The sequence below is a fragment of the Nicotiana tabacum genome, chromosome 24 (assembly GCF_000715075.1).
Source record: "Nicotiana tabacum cultivar K326 chromosome 24, ASM71507v2, whole genome shotgun sequence".
Taxonomy (NCBI): domain Eukaryota; kingdom Viridiplantae; phylum Streptophyta; class Magnoliopsida; order Solanales; family Solanaceae; genus Nicotiana; species Nicotiana tabacum.
The window spans coordinates 101,662,911-101,682,381 of record NC_134103.1 but is presented as its reverse complement, the minus strand read 5'-3'; the positions used below and the strand labels follow the sequence as shown (position 1 = coordinate 101,682,381).

Here is a 19,471-nt window from a genome sequence, read left to right as displayed (position 1 = left end):
TGAGGCAGCAGGGTCAGGAGCCTATGATTACCACACCAGTTGCTCCACCAGCCGTCCGACCACCTAGAGGTGGAGGGCCGGTGGGTAGGAGTCGTCCTAGAGGTGGAGTCCAGCCAGTTGGCGCTCCAGCTCAGTTCTATATTTTTCTGGCCAGACCAGATACAGAGGCCTCAAATGCCGTGATTACAGGTATTATTTCTATTTACAGCAAAGGTACCTCCATATTATTTGATCCAGAATCTACGTATTCATATGTGTCATCTCTATTTGCTCATTTCCTGAGTGATTCTCGTGAGTCCTTGAGTACTCATGTCTATGTGTCCACTCCTGTAGGCGATTCTGTTGTTGTGGATCAGATTTATCGGTCCTGCGTTGTTACATTATGTGGTTATGAGACTAGAGCAGATCTTCTGCTGCTTGACATGACCGACTTCGAGATTATCCTGGGCATGGACTAGCTATCCCCATATCATGCCATGCTAAGACTGTTACTTTGGCAATGCCGGAATTTCTTAGGTTAGAGTGGAAGGGTTCGTCTGTCAGTGCGTCTAATCAGGTTATTTCCTTTCTAAAAGCTTGACACATGGTCGAGAAGGATTGTTTGGCTTATCTAGCCTATGTTCGGGATACTACTGCAGAGACTCCGACTATTGATTCAGTGCCTGTAGTTCGGGAGTTCTCCGATGTATTTCCTTCAGATCTTCCAGGCATGCCACCGGATCGTGATATTGATTTTTATATTGACTTGGCTCTAGATACCCGGCCTATATCTATCCCACCGTATCGCATGGCTCCGAAAGAATTGAAGGAATTGAAAGAACGGCTTGAGGAGTTACTAGCCAAAGGGTTCGTCAGACCGAGTGTATCGCCTTGGGGTGCACCGGTATTATTTGTGAAGAAAAAGGATGGAACTATGAGAATGTGTATTGACTATCGCCAACTGAACAAAGTCACCATTAAGAACAAGTACCCGTTGCCGCGTATTGATGATTTATTTGACCAGTTGCAGGGTGCTAGGGTGTTTTCTAAGATTGACTTGAGGTCGGGGTACCATTAGTTGAAGATTCAGGATTCGGATATTCCGAAGACTGCTTTCCGGACTAGATATGGTCATTATGAATTTCTGGTGATGTCTTTCGATTTGACTAACACTCTGGCGGCGTTTATGGATTTGATGAATAGGGTATTCAGGCCATATATTGATTCGTTTGTCATTGTCTTCATCGATGACATTTTGATTTACTCGCGCAGTAATAGAGCACGATCAGCATATGAGAGTGGTGCTTCAGACACTGCGGGAACAAAAGCTATATGCTAAGTCCTCCAAATGTGAGTTTTGGCTAAATTCGGTAGCATACTTGGGGCATATTGTATCGGGCGAGGGCATTAAAGTTGATCCCAAAAAGATCGAGGCAGTTCAGAATGGGCATCGTCTCACTTCGACGATTGAGATCAGGAGTTTCCTAGGTTTAGCAGGTTATTAGCGTCGGTTCGTGAAGGGCTTTTCATCTATTGGAGAAACTTTGACCAAATTAACCCAGAAGGGTGCTCTGTTCCGATGGTCTGATGATTATGAGGTGAGCTTTCAGAAGCTCAAGACAGCATTGACTACAGCACCAGTGTTAGTGTTGTCTTCCGGTTCGGGGATGTATATAGTGTATTGTGACGCTTCACGCATTGGTTTGGGTTGTGTATTGATGCAGGAAGGGCAAATTATTGCATATGCCTCACGTCAACTGAAAACCCACGAGAAGAATTACCTGGTACATGATTTGGAGTTAGCTGCAATTGTTCACGCTCTTCAGATTTCGAGGCATTATCTTTATGGGGTGTCTTGTGAAGTTTACACTGATCATCGCAGTTTACAGCATTTGTTCAAGAAGAGGGACCTAAATTTGAGGCAGCGCAGATGGCTTGAGTTACTAAAAGATTATGATATTACTATCTTTTATCATCCGTGCAAGGCAAATGTGGTTGCAGATGCCTTGAGTAGAAAGGCAGAGAGTATGGGTAGTTTGGCTTTCATTTCAGCAGAGGAAAGGCCATTAGCTTTGGATATTCAGTCCTTGGCTAATAGACTTGTGAGGCTGGATATTTCAGAGCCCAGCAAGTTCTTGCATGTGTTGTGGCCCAGTCTTCACTATGAGAAACGGTACTACGGGGTGGTGCCAAGGAAGTTACTATTGGCGCGATATGGTAATCTGCGACTCCAGGATCGTCTATGTGTTCCTAATATGGGTGGACTGAGGAAAAGGATTCTAGAGGAGGCACACAGTTATCGGTATTCTATTCATCCAGATACTACGAAGATGTATCGTGACTTGAGGCAACATTATTGGTGGCGGAGGATAAAAAGGACATAGTTGAGTATGTAGCTAGGTGTCTAAATTGCCAGCAAGTTAAATATGAGCACCAGAGGCCAGGTGGCCTACTTCAGCAGATGACTATACCAGAGTGGAAGTGGGAACACATTACTATGGACTTTGTAGTTGGGTTGTCGCGGACCTTGCGGAAGTTTGATGTAGCTTGGGTCATTGTCGGCAGGTTGACCAAGTCGGCACACTTTATTCCGGTTGTGACTACGTATACTTCGGAGAGGTTGGCCCAGATTTATATTCAGGAGATAGTTCGGTTGCATGGTGTGCCAATTTCTATCATATCATATAGAGGCCCTCGGTGTACTTCACATTTCTGGAGAGCAGTACATAGTGAATTGGGGACCCGTGTAGAGCTTAGCACAACCTTTCATCCGCAGACCGATGGGCAGTCGAAGCGGACAGTTCAAATTTTGGAGGATATGCTCAGGGCGTGTGTGATTGACTTTGGAGGTCAGTGGGATCGTTTCTTGCCTTTGGCCGAGTTTGCTTATAATAACAGTTACCAATACAACATTGAGATGGCTCCATTTGAGGCTTTATATAGTCGGCGATATCGTTCGTCCGTCGGATGGTTTGAGACCGGTGAGGCTAAGTTATATGGTACTGATTTGGAAAAGGATGCATTGGAAAAGGTAAAATTAATTCAGAAGCGACTTCATACAGCACAGTCCAGACATAAAAGTTATGCGGATCAGAAAGCGCATGATTTATCATTTATGGTGGGTGAAAAAGTTCTCTTGAAGATTTCGCCGATGAAGGGAATCATGATATTTGGTAAAAGGGGCAAGTTGAGCCCAAGGTTTATAGGCCCATTTGAGGTGTTGAGACGAGTTGGGGAGGTTGCTTATGAGCTTGCTTTGCCTCCCAGTCTATTAGGAGTTCATCCGATTTTCCATGTATCTATACTGCGGAAGTATCATGCTGACCTATCACATGTGTTAGACTTCATCACAGTTTAGCTAGATAAGAGTTTGGGTTATGACGAGGAACCAGTTTCCATTGTTGATAAACAGGTTCGCCACTTGAGGTCCGAGAAGATTACTGCGGTGAAAGTCTAGTAGAGGGGCCAACCAGTCGAGGAAGTGACTTGGGAGGCCGAGGAGGACATGCGGAGTAGATATCCACATTTATTCAGCACTCCAGGTATAATTCTAAACCCGTTCGAGGACGAACGTTTGTATAAAAGGAGGAGAATGTAATGACCCAATCGGTCATTTTGACTTTTAGAATCCTGTTCCCCTAAATAAAACTCCTCGTATGTGCTTTTATTAATTTATGACTTACGGGGACGGTTGATTCGGGATTTGGAGGTGTTCGGGTTGAAATCGGAGCACTTAGTTCTTTAATTTGGCTTTAAAAGGCCAAGTTTGACTTCGTTTAACATTTTGAGAAAACGACCCCGGAATCAGGATTTGATGGTTCTAATACATTTGTATGATGATTTTGGACTTGGGCATATGTTCGAATCGGGTTTTGGACAACCCGGGAGTATTTCGGTGCTTAATAGTTCTTTAAATTTGGTTTGGAGTACATTTTGGAGTAATTGAAGTCCATTTAGAATTACGAATTTGGGAATAGTTGCGTATGGTGATTTAAGACTTGCACACAAATTTTGGTGTCATTCCGTGTAGTATAAGTATATTTCGGCGCATTCGGAGTAAGTTTGAAAATTTTGAAAATTCTAAGTTGAATCAATTTGGTTTGAGGTATGATTCTTAGTTTTGATGTTGTTTTACACGTTCCGAGGATTCGAGCGAGTCCGTTTTATGATTTCAAACTTGTTGGTATGATCGGGCGGGCCCCCGGAAGCCCCAAGTGTTAATCGGACGAGGCTCGGACCAAGTTGGAAATTGGGAGCCAAAGCTGAAGCTCCCATCTACTGTCAGAATTGCGAGAGATGAGATGCAGAAGCGAGCAGGCCAAGGCTGCCCAGGACCACAGAAGCAAATAAATTTCCGCACCTGCGCGGCAATGGGCGCAGAAGCGGCTTGAGCTGCAGGAGCGGCAGTTTTGGCGCATAAGCGAGCCTAGCCAGCCTTGGGCTCTTCCGCAGAAGCGGACCGTGGTCCGCAGAAGTGATGCCGCAAATGCGGCCCAGGCACCGCAGATGCAGAAATACTGTCTGGGTAGAACCTTAAAAAGGGACGAGGCTCAGCCATTTTAGCTCGTAATTCCTCCATTGTGTGGGCGATTTTGGAGCTTTTTGAGAGGGGATTTCAACTAGCAACTTGAAGGTAAGTTAATTCTACAAACTTTGAGTTAAATACATAGATTATGAGTAGATTATAGCCTGTAAATTGTGGAAATCAAGGGTTAGAGGAAAAACCTAGATTTGTATAAAAACGAGATTTTAACCACGAAAATGGTTATGAAATTGAATGGAAATTGTATATTTGAGTTTTTGAGATTATGGGTAGCGATTTTCTTCAAACATTTCCGGAATCCGGGTACGTGATCCCGGGGTAAATTTTAGGAATTTTACCATTTTGGGTGGGTAATTAATTTAATAGTCTAATTTCGAATTATTGAGCATGTAATAAATATTTTATATAACATTTGGATAGTTTCGGATTTTTCGGCACCGAATTGGGATTTTTACACGACATCATGATCGGAAGTGGGCTTTGAGACAAGGTAAGTCTCTTGTCTAACCTTGTAAGAGAGAATTTACCCCATAGGTGATCTAAATTAATATTTTTTCTAATTGTGGGGGCTACGTACCCACGAGATGACGAGAGTCCGTGCGTAGCTACTAATTATGCTATGTCCGGGTAGTTTAGGACTCAAATTATGAATTACTTGCGATAATTGCATCTTTATTTAATTAAATTACCGAATAAAATTTCAACATCAGCATAGTGGAGCCGGTGCCGACTATGAGTAACATTGAAGAAGCACGGTTCCCGAAGCCTATAAGATCCGATCCCAGCCAAACGGATCCTAATTTATGGTGCGAATACCACGGGACAAACCGTCGTTATGCGGTAGCAGACTGGTAATCTCTCTAAATGTTTTAGATTTTAAATTCAAACATGTTCTGGTGGACCCAGGAAGTTCGGCCAATATTATCTAGTGAAGAGTGTTGGATCAAGCTAAGCTCACCGGAAGTATCGTTCTGATCACGAAACTTCTCGTCGGGTTTAATCTGCTAAGCGTGACAACCTAGGGAGAGATCCTGCTGCCCACGAATGCCAAAGGGGTGATGAAGACGACCCTTTTCGAGGTAGTGAACGGTGATATGGGTTACAGTATCATCCTGGAGAGACCATGGTTGCACGAGATGAAGGTTGTGTGATCAACATATCATTAGTAGCTGAAATTCCCAACTCCCGACGGAATTAAACAAATAAGAGGTGACCAACAGGCAGCAAGATAAATGAATGCAATCTCATTTTCCAGTAGCAAAGGGAAGAAGCATGCGACATAGCAATTATAGGAACCGACGCCTACTCCCGAGCCGAGCAAAGTCAACCAGGAGGAAGAGTTGTCGGAATCCTATCAGGTGCCAAGGTATTTTCCAAGTACCAGAAAAGACGGATGCAATAAATTCCACATTGGAAAAACTTGAACAAGTCACATTATTCGAAAAGTTCTTAGAGAGGATATTCCATTTGGAGACAGAACTGCACCCCGAACTCAGGTCTGGATTTATTGAATTTCTTAAATTTAATGTCGATTGTTTTGCATAGTCGCATGCGGATATGACAGGTATCTCGCTAGAAGTGGCCATTCACAAGCTAAGCCTGGACCCCAGCATACCTCCGGTAAGACAGAGAAAACATCCTATTGTCAAAGAAGAGGTAACTCACTTGCGTGATATCGGTTCAATCTGAGAGGTAAGGTATCCTAACGGGCTAGCTAACGTAGTAGTAGTTCCAAAGAAGAATAATAAGTTTCGCATGTGCGTAGACTATGAGGATTTAAATAAGGCATGCCCAAAAGATTCGCTCCCACTGCCAAAATATTGATCAAATGATTGATGCGACATCCGAGCACGAGTTGTTGAGTTTTCTCGATGCTTACTCCGGGTACAACCAAATCAAGATGAACCGGGAGGATCAGGAAAAAACTTCATTTAAAATGAACTTTGGCACATGATGTAACAATGTGATGCCTTTTGGGTAAAGAACGCGGGAGCCACTTATCAACGGCTCGTAAACAAAATGTTCGAGAAGAAAATAGGGAAAACTATGGAAGTTTACAAAAGCTGATATGCTGGTTAAGTATTTGAACGCAGGTGACCATCTGAAACACCTGCAAGAGACCTTTGACATCTTGAGGAAACACAACATGAAGCTTAACCCCCATAAGTATGCATTCGGGGTCAGCTCCGGTAAGTTTCTAGGATTCTTCGTGTCGCAAAGAGGGATCGAGGTTAACCCCGATAAAACCAAAGCCATCAAAGACATCTCGGACCAGCTATCAAGCATAAAAGAGGTTCAAAGGCTAACGGGGAGACTGGCCGCTTTGAGCAGATTCATTTCCCGATCTTCGAAAAAATGCTATCATTTCTTCGCACTTATCAAAAAGAAGAATAACTTTGAGTGGACACCGGAATGCCTGCAGGCTTTGAAGTATTTGAAAAGGTATTTGTCAAGTCCTCTGTTACTGTCAAAATCGAAGGAAGGCGAACAACTACTGAACTACTTAGCGATCTCGGAGGTATAGGTAAGTGTTGTTTTAGTCCGCGAGGATGAAGGTACGCAATCTCCTATTTATTATGTAAGTAAAATTTTGACAGGAGCAGAAACCCGCTACCCACATCTTCAAAAATTGGCCTTAGACCTTGTAGTCGCCGCTCGAAAACTAAGACCTTATTCCCTATGTCACCCGATAGCTGTGGTGACCACTTTTCCCCACAGTTTTGGGTAGGTTGGCCAAGTGTGCCGTCGAAATGAGCAAATTTGACATAGAATATAAACCCATGACTGCAATTAAGTCGAAAGTTTTGGCCGACTTTGTAGCCGATTTCAGCCCGGGGATTTTACCTCTGTCTACCAAAGAAGCAGTAACGGTGTCAGAATCGACATCAAGAGTTTGGACCCTATTCACGGACGGGGCATCCAACGTGAAGGGGTCCGAGCTCGGTATAGTACTAACCACGCCTTTGGGAGAAATCCTAAGGCAGGACATAAGAACCGTTCCTCTGACTAACAATGAAGCAGAGTATGAAGCTTTGATTGCAGACTCAAACTGGCCCGGGGGAAGGACTCTGAAGTCATAGAAATCAAATGCGATTCCCAACTGGTAGTAAATTAGGTCTACAGGATCTTCAGAGCCAAAGAGAAACGTATGAAACAGTATGTAGTGAAAGTCCAGGCTTTGCTCGCTCGGTTCAAGGAATGGTCGATTACACACATCCCGAGGGAAGAGAATGTAGAAGCAGATGCACTAGCTAACCTTGGATCGTCCATAGATATGAAGGGATCAGACTCTTGTACGGTAGTACAGCTTATGCATTCAGTATTGGACGCGGATAACTATTATGAGGTAAACGCGACTAATTTGGTCTGGGACTGGAGAAACGGGATTATTGACTATCTCGAGCATAGGAAATTGCCTGAATATCCTAAGGCATCTCTGGCACTGCGCACTAAAGCAGTTTGATACAGCTTTAAGGGGGTCAATTCTACAAAAGGTCTTTCCAAGGCCCGTTGTCCGATGTTTGGGAGCCTCCGAAGCTAATTTTGTTATGCGAGAAGTCCACGAAGGGATCTGCGGAAATCACTCAGGCCTAGATTCCTTAGTATTAAAATTAATTAGGGTAGGATACTACTGGCCCCGGATAGAACAAGACACCGAAGCTTATGTTCAAAAATGTTATAAATGTCAATGCTACGCACCATTGGTACATCAATCGGCATAGCCATTGCACTCAGTTTTGTCTCCATGGCCGATCATGAAGTGGGGACTGGATATCGTCGGACCTCTACCACCGGGCCCCGGCAAGGTAAGATTTCTTTTGATTTTAACTGACTATTTTTCTAAGTGGGTTGAAGTAGGTCCTTATCAGAAGATCGGTGAACGTGAAGTGGTAGATTTCTTATGGGAGAACATAATTTGCAGATTTAGGATACCAAAAGAGATAGCCTGGGACAACAGGACGCAATTTATAGGCGCAAAGGTCACAAAGTTCCTTGAAAACTTGAAAATCAAGAGGATCACATCATCACCCTATCATCCGAGCGCAAACGGCCAAGCAGAATCAACGAACAAGGTGATTATACAAAATCTCAAAAAGAGATTGGAAGTAGCTAAAGGTAAATGGCCCGAAGAGCTTCCAGGTGTACTATAGGGTACCAAATCGAGCATGGGGGAGACTTTTTTCTCTCTTGTGTACGGGGAAGAAGCCCTGATCCCGGCGGAAGTGGAAGAACCTACCCTGAGGTATTTCCGGGCAAAAGAAGAAGCAAACAATGAAGCAATGTTAGTCAATTTAGAGCTGCTCGATGAATGCATGGACTTGGCGCATATAAGGATGGCATCCAAAATCAGAGAATAGAGAGATATTACAATCGAAGAGCCAACCTCCATTATTTCAAAGTACGATACCTGGTTTTAAGGAAAGTAACTCAGAATACCGGGGAGCTCAATGCGGGGAAGCTAGGTCCAATATGGGAAGGCCCCTACCGGGTTTCCGCTGTCACCGGAAAAGGGTCATACGTATTAGAAAATCAATATGGAGAAATGTTGCCAAGAAACTGGAACGTGGAACACCTCAAGAGATATTATTGTTGATAAACATCGCATGTACTGAAACTATGTGCTGCACTCTTTTTCCTTTCGTTCAACATTGTCCCAATTGGGTTGTACTAGCAAGTTTTTTAATGAGGCAGCAACGGAAAGCATACTACGAAGAAATCTTTAGCAGTAGCAATAAGACCTTTAAATGACAAGGCACACAAGCAAAGAACTACTACGGAGCGGTTAGATAGCCTTTTGCTCGATGGCAAAGTTCCTACTGGGAAGTAAAATTTGCCGTCGAATAGAGATTACCTGATCGTTCACAAGTGCAAGCCACTGGAGGATTGATAGATAATCTTTGGCTCGATAGAATAAATTCCTAAGGGGAAGTGAAGTTTGCTATCGAACTGAAGATCATCTAGAAATTCACTAGTGGAATCCTCGAAGGAGCAAAACTTCCAGTATTCAAATTCCTATTCTTCGCATTCGAACACTGGGGGGTGATATGAGGATATGGCAACATTGACTGCCACATCGATCGGAATACGAAAAGCAAAAACATAGTTGTATCATCGGGACCAGGGACTGTGCGTCCAGCCCTGTAGAAACAAGTTGTACAAGTTAGCCACAAGAAATGGCAATTTCTTTTTAGCACAACGAATGCTTATGTAATTTGAAAATTGAAGGAATAAAGTAAAGTCCTTTTATTTTTATCTTGTTTCTTGTCTGAATGATGAATTGATTTTATCATTTGAAAGTTTACTTCAAATGCTAGTGCCATAATGAATATGAGATGTCCTCTTCAAGAGCATTGTAAGCATAAGAGGGCCCTCTCTTAATAAACCCTGACGTTAAAGGGTTGATTTCGGAAGAACCTATGCCCGAAATCCAAATACTATAGGGGAAAATACACCCGAAGTCTCGCATATCTCGGCACGGAAAACTTACAGGTATACTTAAATGAAAAGGATGAAAAAGAGCAAAACTTGTGAAAATACTTAAACGAAAAGGATGCAAAATTTGCGCAAATACTTAAACGAAAAGTACGCGTAGAGGAAAACTTGCACGATACTGGATCGAAAAAGTGCTTCTATTCAGAATAAACGTGCTAAACAGCACAAGTGCAAAAATATGAAAGTGCGTAAAAGGGACAAAACTAAGTTGTTGCATCTCCGGAACCCGGAGGAAGAGAAGCATCAACGCCCCCGGGAGAAGTGGGTAGATTTGCTGCCGGTTAGATATCTTGGCCTTCATTATCTTGGCCTTCAGCATTATCACCTTCCGGTTCTTCTTCCGTTCCCGAGAACTCAAAACCGAAACCAGAAGAATTGGTAGCATCAGGTCGGTTCAGAATTCCTCTTTTGGCAGTTAACTCCAGCTCTTTGGCCTTAGCGATTTCGGCATCAAATCTAATGACACCCGCTTTGGCTTCTTCCAAGGTTTTTCTCCCCATGCTGTACATAGCATATATTTTATCAACAATAAGGGAAGCCTCTTAGCACTGGAGTTATTCTTTAAGCTGGCCAACCTCAGCAGAAAGGTTGTCCCATGCGAATCTCATGGATCGAAGGCTGACATCAAAATCACGGACAGTGGAACTGTAGATTTTATTATACTCTATGATCTTCTTATGTTTCTCCTCCAACCGAACATACTTTTCCTCGGTAAAAACAAGCTCTTCAGGTTTGGAGTTTAAGGTTGCCTCCAAATTACTCAATCTTTTAGCAGAGGCAGCCTCACGATCGGATGCAGCAAGAACGACATTTTGGACTTCAACCCATTTGGTCTTAGTTTCTTCAAATTGTGCCCTTAACGGTGCGACCTCCTGACTAAGGGTTACCACTTATTGCTCGCTTTGCTGCAACCGAGACTCCAACTCAACGGCCTCAGCAGCTCGTGCTTCCAGTTTTGAGAGGCGAGTACCAATTTGGTCTCGCTCGGGCAAAACTTTATCTCGCTCGTAGATAAGTGCCTCCTTATCACGAATCAACCTTTGAAGGCCCTCGGAAGCAAGAAAGTTGGCCTACATAATAAAACAAAATACAAATTCAGAATCATGCCATAAAAATATAGAAGAAACAAAGGAAATAAATACTATACAACTATTGCGTTGTGTATGGCATTGTTCAACACACTCACCCGAGAGAGTTTGTATTTTTTCCATATCTTTTTCTAAAGCCAAAGGCTTCATATAGTTTACAAGTTCAACCGGTTGGGACAGCAGGTGGCATCCGGTAGAGACCGAGAGAGTAACGCTCCTCCTTTTTTGAGGATCTTCTGAGGGGCAGCATAATTTTGCCCCAGGTTCCCATGAACTGGGGACTGGGGAAGAGGGACATCCTCCTCTCGGGCAGCTGTGGCTGGTGGAGATGATGTAGCAGTTGCTGGTGGCGAAGGCAGAGTTGGAGAAGAGAGAGAAGAAGCAGATGGCATTGTAGGGTGAGAAGCAGCTACGGCAAGTGCAGTGCTGGTTGTTGGTTACTTATCAACCAAAGACGGAAGGGGCCCGGTACTCAGCCTTACAGTACTGGGCGCGGCAACTGGGACTCAGAAGCGTGAGTTGGCATCTTCCACCATATCAAATTCCCCCATAGTACTGAGGTATCGTCCTCGGTTGGTGTAGCTAACTCAGCAGATTGAGCATTTTGTTGATATAGCTAACTCATCTTCATAACATCCGGGGATGCCTCAGGCACTACATTCTTTGCCTTTTTATTTTTTCACCCGGTCGCGGAAGAACGCCTCCTTTTTGGTTGCTTGTTCTCCGGCCGGGGACTCCGAGAAAAGTCACATGCACCAGAAGCAAGCCCGGAGACACATGTTCGGGTAAAAGCCTTCTGCAGCAGCCTCGCCGCATCAGCAGGATTAGCCAAAACATCCTCCACAGGGACGACAATTGAGCCCTGGGGTAAACCTGAATTCAACAAGAGGAAAAGGGTTAATTAGTTTTTCTCATACGAAAGGGAAAAACAAGATAAGTTTAACCTATCATGATTTTTGGCCTTCTACCGATACGTACACCCTAGTTCTTTCCACGTACGGGTCTCGGGCGTAGTAACATCCAAAATATTTTGGACCCACTGGTCCAAGCCTTCGTCTCTCGGTGGAACCCACTGAGTCGCTGAAACAAGTGAAAGAAGAAGAATCAATAACAGCATGGGATTATCTTTAGCTAGAAGAAGAAACAAGCGATAAACTTACGCGTATGATTCCACAATTCAAGAAAGGATGAAGCCGTGGACAGAATGATATCCCTGGTGGCAACTGCAATGAATCGTTCCATCCATCCACGGTCATTTTCATTATCCATGCTGGCTAGTAGGGCATGGTGTCCACATTTGCAGAAATTTATCATTCCCCCGCGAAAGATCGTAGGGGAATAAAGGTTCATTAATCAAGCTAGGGTTAGCTCATCTCCCGTTTCCTGACACAGACCCCGAAGACAAGCGACTGTCCTCCACACAGAAGGACTTACTTGTGCCAAGCATACCTGGTAGTGGATGCAGAACTCCACAATAACAGAATCAAGCTCCCCGCTCAAAGAGAATGGCCCCAAAGTGAAGGGATACGTATAAAAATACATGAAACCCTTCTTGGGTAAGGTTATCAGTTCCACCAGATCAGGAGCGATAATATCTAAATCATGGCAATGGCAGTCTTCCTTCATAGCAGGAATGCTGGATTAACGAATGGGAGAAGGGTACACGCCAACGGCCCACGTACGAAGGTTAGCAGAAATATACTTCTCTTCGAAGTCTTTTGTTGTGATAAGACTTCTTGGGATGATAGTGCTCACCGTAGGAGGAGCAACATCATCAACTTTACATTTATTTTTTGAGGAGCTAGGGTTAAGAAGAAGCTATTTTTAGCAGAAATGAAGAAGGGGTTTCTATGAAGAAGAAGGTTAAAGAAAAGTTGAAGACAAAATGCGAGTTGAGTAAAGAGAGCTTTAGAAAATTTGGAGAATTATGAAGTGTGATGAAGAAGTTTGATGCGTATAAGTAAAGGAATATGCGGCTAAAATCGTGACCATAATTACCTCGATAACCGGCAAAAGTGATGCTAATGTGAGGTGACGCGTGTGCGGGCATTAAATGCAGAGAGACGTGCATCTAATCAACCGTCAGAAACTTTTCAGAGAGGGTCAGGGAATTTGCCATCAAAAAAGGTATCTCTACCAACTTCACGGTGACACAAAGTTATGCCACCGAAAAACAGGGGGACTATCTGTATAGGGTAAAATATGTTCATATTTTATGATCGCATGAGAAAGCGACACGTAGAGCCGAAGACACAAGACAGTCGGGCCCGGAGGCAGTGATCCCACTTGCCGTCAGAAAGAATGATATTCATAAAGACAAAATAAATGACTGCCACCCGGCAGCATTCAATAAAGAATATTCTATAACATTAAATCCATGGTCCGTTACAGAGAAAGTGGCATTCACTGCCTACCGTTACAAATTCTCCAATGGCCCTCATAATTGTCATTTAAGAGGGGCTTGATCCTAAGACCTTGTTCCCTATGTGTAACTATAAATAGTGATCTCTACCATCATTATAAGGGACGAATTTTCTGACAAGCATACACTATATTCTATCAAAAGCTCAATAACATTTTATTTTATTACTTATTTATATTGTTCCTACTGCCTCTGGAAGTTCTGCCCCTGGGACTAAGATATTTGCCGTTTTATTTCAATTTCAAGGTTAAATCGTATATTTTTATCTAATTCATCTATTATTTTTGGATCAAAACGATTCGTTTGTCTATAAATCACGTATAAATTCAACTGTATCGTTTTACGGATAAACAATAGAGATGCTATTATAGAGTGGTCTGACCGTAGATATAAATAGATTAAAGACCACGTGATTGGCGTTCTTTTACTCAACAAAACAAATTCCACGTACACTTTTAGTCAACAATCAGACGGGTTCAAAACATTTATTTTGATCGAGTAGTGTTTGAGTGAAACTTGTACTCCGGCTATTTTGCCAAATATATTTCATCGGAATGTCATAGAGTACCAATGAATACAGGTGTGGCTATTTTACCAAATATATTTCAGTTGAGTCATATTAATGTTTAGTGGAATATAAAAGCTTGTTTGGATGGTTGTTATGCATCCTTTCATAATGTATCGTATTGTATTGTACTATATCGTTTTGATGTATATAATGTTTGGATAGTTTATATTAATTTTTGTTGTTTTATGATGTCATTCACGTATAATTTAAAGAATAAACTTGTAATATTATAAAGAAAAAAAATAAGGTACAAGGTAGAATTATTATATAAATAGGTAGGTCAAAGGATAAAATTAAATTTTTTAATAATATAGAAGGACACAATGAGAGGGAAAAAATAAAGGAACGACCTGATCATACTAAATGGATATTTCATAAAGTGACACTTTGACAAATTTAATAATACGATACAATAAAATTTAAATAACAATCAAAACAAATATTATATTATTTAAACTAACAATATTCAACACGATCGGGAAAAGGACTCTCCGGCTAAGGCAAAATCATTTCGGCTGCAATGGCGGAGCGGGAGATCCCTTGTAAATCTTGCGATTTCCTTCTCGCGAGAGGGAACGAGAACTGGTAGAAGAAGAGGAGAGTATGGATGAAGAAGAAGTTGATGATTCATATGATTCCGAGGAAAGCGAGGACGCTATAATCTATGACTCCGATGATTCTGATTTTGAAATGTGGACGGTGCCAATGCGTATCGCAACGTCTGGAACTAGTATTACCGGGAGTGGAATGAGAGCGAGGTTGGTACTTATGCTATTCCTGTGTGCTTTGCTTTGTTATTATTCGTCGCCTTCTACTCATCATTGATGTTACTTTGTAATTGTTTGTGTGGTAGGGTTTTGATATCTCTGTCCACCCAGGTGCTTCTTTTATGGCTCCAATTGCGCAGCTACGGAGTTACCTGAAGAATCCAAAAGAAAAACAGATATACACTGAGTTGTGCAACTTGGCAATTGGAATTTTCAATTTCCAGAATGTAAGTGCTTGCTTTACTCTTTTGATAATATCAAGCTAATATTGATTGTAATTGAGTTTTTTGCCTGTCTTCATTTTAGGCTAAAGAGTATGAGTTCGTGGAAATTGTCAAGGTAAACGCATCATTTGCTGCTGGGATGTGGTTTTATTTCACCTTTCAAGCTAGAGATACTGATGGCGCGATAAAGATCTTTCAAACATTGGTGTGGGACGGTATTAATGGAACCAGAAAGGTGGAATTTTGCAGGCTTAAGAAATTCATTAAGTAATAAAGGTAAACTTTGACAATACAGGTTGCTCAAGTGGTAAGCACCCTCCGCCTCCAACCTTAAGGTTTGTGTTCGAGTCGCCAACGGAGTAAAGTGGGGAGCTTATAGGGAGAGGTGAGAATATATATATATAAAACACATTAAACAAAAAGTAATAAAGGTAAACTTTGTACATAAACTTCATACTCTGCATCTGCCATCTTGTTATATACTGCTTATATAAGCCTCATGCTTATGGTAAGTAGATATATGTGTCGATCAGTCACCCTTTTGAAAGCTTTATATATGCAGCGTGTTTTGAATATTTTCCACTTGTTTTGTTTTAGTTTCATTTTGCTTTATCAGGGATTGCATTTGATATCCCTAATATTATCTAGGGTGTACGTAATGTGTCCCATCTGCCTCATTGTTTGCTGCTAATTAAGTTAAAACATACTCCTACAACGATAATAAATATTCTGAGCAATCATATCAGAATTGCCATCCAATTTGTTATCTCCTTGATTTTATACAATATGCAAAAGCATTTAACAAAGTAAAGGAATAACTTTCTCACCCCAAATAATGGCAAGGAGAATCTGCAGAATATTGTTATTGACATTGAAGAGGTGATGAAAGTTCTAGGTTTCGAATACTGGTGAGGAAGTGAAATCACCGGGAGGGTTTGGGGTTTTGTTTTTAAAAAGGATTTTTCGGGATTAAATAAAAATATTAGGGATAAAATAATACAATTATTGGTCAAAACAAAAGTATGTCTAAGCTAAAAGGTCATAAGTTGGAGTGGACCAACTTATGACTTATGACTTATTTTGGCTTATAAGCACTTCTAATATTTACCAAATGTCATAAGCTAAAAAATGCTTATAAGCTAGTTTTACCAGCTTATAAGCTTAACCAAATACCCCCTAAATCTCAAGAAACGTTTACACTTCCTTTGATCCGTTATTCACAGAATTTAACTGTTGTTCTTTTTGATATAACAATTAGTCTTACTAAATTCTCTAAGTTCTGTAGGTCTACCAGTAACCTTTTGGAGAATGTCATTTGAGCTATTTGCCTTTTTCTCTGCAGCTTTAATTCATGCTTATGGAGCCAAACTTGGGTAAAATTGTTTGTTGCCTCGTGTCTATTTCTTTTAATCTGTTTTTCATATACTTCTTTGTTTAATTCTTCCTTTTCCTTTCTCAAGTCATTTTATCATTCTATGACTTTTCGCTTTTAAGAATTTCAAGTGCTCTGAGCCATCTCTTATATGTTGTTAGGGGCTTCTGAGGTTTGTTGTGACTTTAAGCGCAAAGCGTAAATAAAATGTGGGCTTTAATAAAGAAAGGTACAATGGAGAAAACTACAATTATGTATGTGTAGTCCAAGACTAATATCTAATAGCATGAATACCAAATATATGGACAAAGAAATTAAAGAAAATTTATGGTAAAGTGAAATATCAATTGTTTAGTGTCGCCTCTCCAGGAGAACACTCACTAAAGGGCCCGCTAAGCGAGGCGAAGCGCTCAGCATGTTTTGAACCTCGATTCAGGGCTTAAGCGCGCCTTTCATAACACTGAATGTTCTACATCTAAGTTGCTCCGACATGGCAGTTTAGGTGCCGCATCCGTGTCGACACGACACTAGTATGGGTGTGGGTATGGGATCCGTACCAGATCTGGTCAAATAATTTTGGGTACTTTGACCACGACGGATAGAAAAATTCGAGACGAGATACAATTTGATTACCGAAATGAGAACTAAAACTAGGGTAAATTTGAAGAAAATAGCATATCTTATCTAAGAAATCAATCTTTTACTTATCTACAACTTGAGAATAAAAAGGAAATCCACACTTTACAAGCTATACGTAAGTATGCCACAAAATTTCTCATAAATTAGAGAGATTTTTATTTTTTAAAATTATTTTTAGCCGGATCCACACACACGTATCCGTACTAGGATCCGTATCCCCGAATCTTAAAATTTATATCTTGAAAGATCCGACCTCTATATCCGCACCCGTGTCGGACACCCGCATCCGTGTCCGAGCAACTTAGTTCTACATTGGTTAAGTAAGAATATTCAAAAGTGATCTATATAAAATCATTATGAACTGCCTCAATCTAAAAGTTTTAACATAAATTTCTAAATGAGGCACCACCACAATAGCTCCTTTGAATTATGATAAACTACCACACCTTAGTGAAGTAGTATTTACTTGAGAGATGAAAGGAAGTTCTATTAATTTATTGATCATTTATTTCATTAATTGTCATCATTGCATTCCAAATATAGCATTAGAAGTAGTTTTAGCCTTGGCACAAGAAAACTGCTTCAGCATTTTCATCATTGCAATAGAGACAAGGATGTTGAGTCTCAATATGTTCATCATTTTTCAGAACATCCCTTGACATCATGACCAGCTCTTTGTTACTAAGAGGGCCAGAATGTTTCTTCAACACAGTTAAAATTGCATGGCTAAATGCCCCATAAGCTTTGTTTTCATTTTCACTTCCTCCTACATCTTGACATTCCTCATTAGCTTGACAACCACTTAGCAAAATGCCCTCATCTTGTTTAAGAGACTTCAACAAATCCAACTCCATTTGAGGGAAACGAAATAAAAGACTAGCTTCATTTCCGAAGAGTTGTAGCATATGTGTTCCAATATCTGAGGTTTTTATGTTTGTTAAGGATGTGAGATGTTCCAAGACAGTTTCTTGAGGGATGAATTTAGGCTTGCAAGATTGTGATGATTGAATGGTTTTTCCCTCTGCTTGGTTTTTTGGCTTATGGGATGGTCCAATTTGCTCTTTCTCTTTGTCAATTAGGCCTCCGCTATGGCAAGAATCTGAAAGGATGGTGATGGTTGCTCCTTCTGGTATGCGATTCACTATTTTTCTAATGTCTACATCTGCCAAATACACGTTTTTAAAGGTTACCAAGAATGCAAAATCATGAAATCTATATATATACACTGTTAGTGTAAAGAGATTTTACATTATAATTGCAATATGTTGTAACAAGTTATCTGCCTTATTTTCATGTGAAGTAACTTTACTTTCTACTAGATTAGATAAGATCAAGAAACATACTAGTGATATAATTGAAGTCAAGAGGAATGATGGCTTCGTCTTGTTTCTTCTTTCCAATCAATGTTCCATGGCCACTAAAATGGAAGTACAAAACATCCCCTGTTTCAGCTTGATCAACCATCCTGTTTAGTGCTTTCTTGATATTAACTCCAGTAGGCATCACTGGACTTCCTGGTTTATCCATCAATAGTTCAATGTGCTGTGAATCGAACCTGAATCGATTCACAAGCACATCTCTCATGGCTAAAACATCATTATGGCATCCATGTAACCTGTAATGTGTGTTTTCATAGTTGCAGCCAACTAGAACTGCCAGTTTTTTACCAACTTTCTCCATTTTTTTGACAACTAATTAATGAATACAAGAACTCTCTCAGATTGTAGATTTCTCAATGTTGAAATGGTCTTTTGTGGATTGGTTCAAGTGCAAATTTATACTGGAAGTTTCATTATTTTTGCTTGGAAGTTTCATTTCTTGAAGTCATTAATTGCTTATGAGTTGCCATTTCTCAGTTTCTACTTTAAGAAATTAGAGGTGGCAATGACATTTTGTTCACGCGATTAGTTTTTTCCCTCCCTCTTAAATTAAATTTTGTAGGAAGATTTCTCCGCTCTCATGGAAAATAATTTTTTATTATTGAGTACAATACTATCGTTAGCGCAAATGGTAAAGGCTTTTTCCATGTGATAAGAATGTCATGCGTTTAAGCTGTACAAACAAACTCGTGCAAAAATGCAAGTCAAGGCTGAATACAATTGACTCGTTATGGTCCAGCTTTTAGTCTGGCTCCACTGATAGCGAGATTTTAATCCACTAGGCTCAGTGGCAGAGCCACATAGCTCCAAGGGGTGTTATTTGTTATTATTCTTATTATCCTGTGTTACTTCATACTGTTTCATTTCTTTATATATATATATATATATATATATATATATATATATATATATATATATACTATGATATTGACTCCCCTTGACTTCTTCGTGTATTTACTTCTTTATATTTTGACGCCCTTTAATGAAAATCATAACT

The 19,471-nt window shown here is 40.9% G+C and overlaps 1 protein-coding gene and 1 long non-coding RNA gene across 2 annotated transcripts; one reads left to right on the top strand and one right to left on the bottom strand.

The window, feature by feature from the left end:
* Nucleotides 1-14,574: 14,574 nt before the first annotated feature.
* On the top strand, nt 14,575-17,436 carry LOC107800040 (uncharacterized). The gene is made up of 3 exons (XR_001651273.2): nt 14,575-14,851; nt 14,947-15,087; nt 15,167-17,436. It is a non-coding gene; the product is annotated as an uncharacterized LOC107800040 (long non-coding RNA).
* Nucleotides 17,437-17,579: 143 nt separating this feature from the next.
* On the bottom strand, nt 17,580-18,861 carry LOC107800039 (metacaspase-9-like). The gene is made up of 2 exons (XM_016623183.2): nt 18,439-18,861; nt 17,580-18,257 (listed from the first exon to the last, which is right to left on the bottom strand). Exons 1-2 carry the CDS (start codon nt 18,773-18,775, stop codon nt 17,653-17,655), a joined length of 942 nt encoding a protein of 313 aa, XP_016478669.1. The 5' UTR covers nt 18,776-18,861; the 3' UTR covers nt 17,580-17,652.
* Nucleotides 18,862-19,471: the final 610 nt, after the last annotated feature.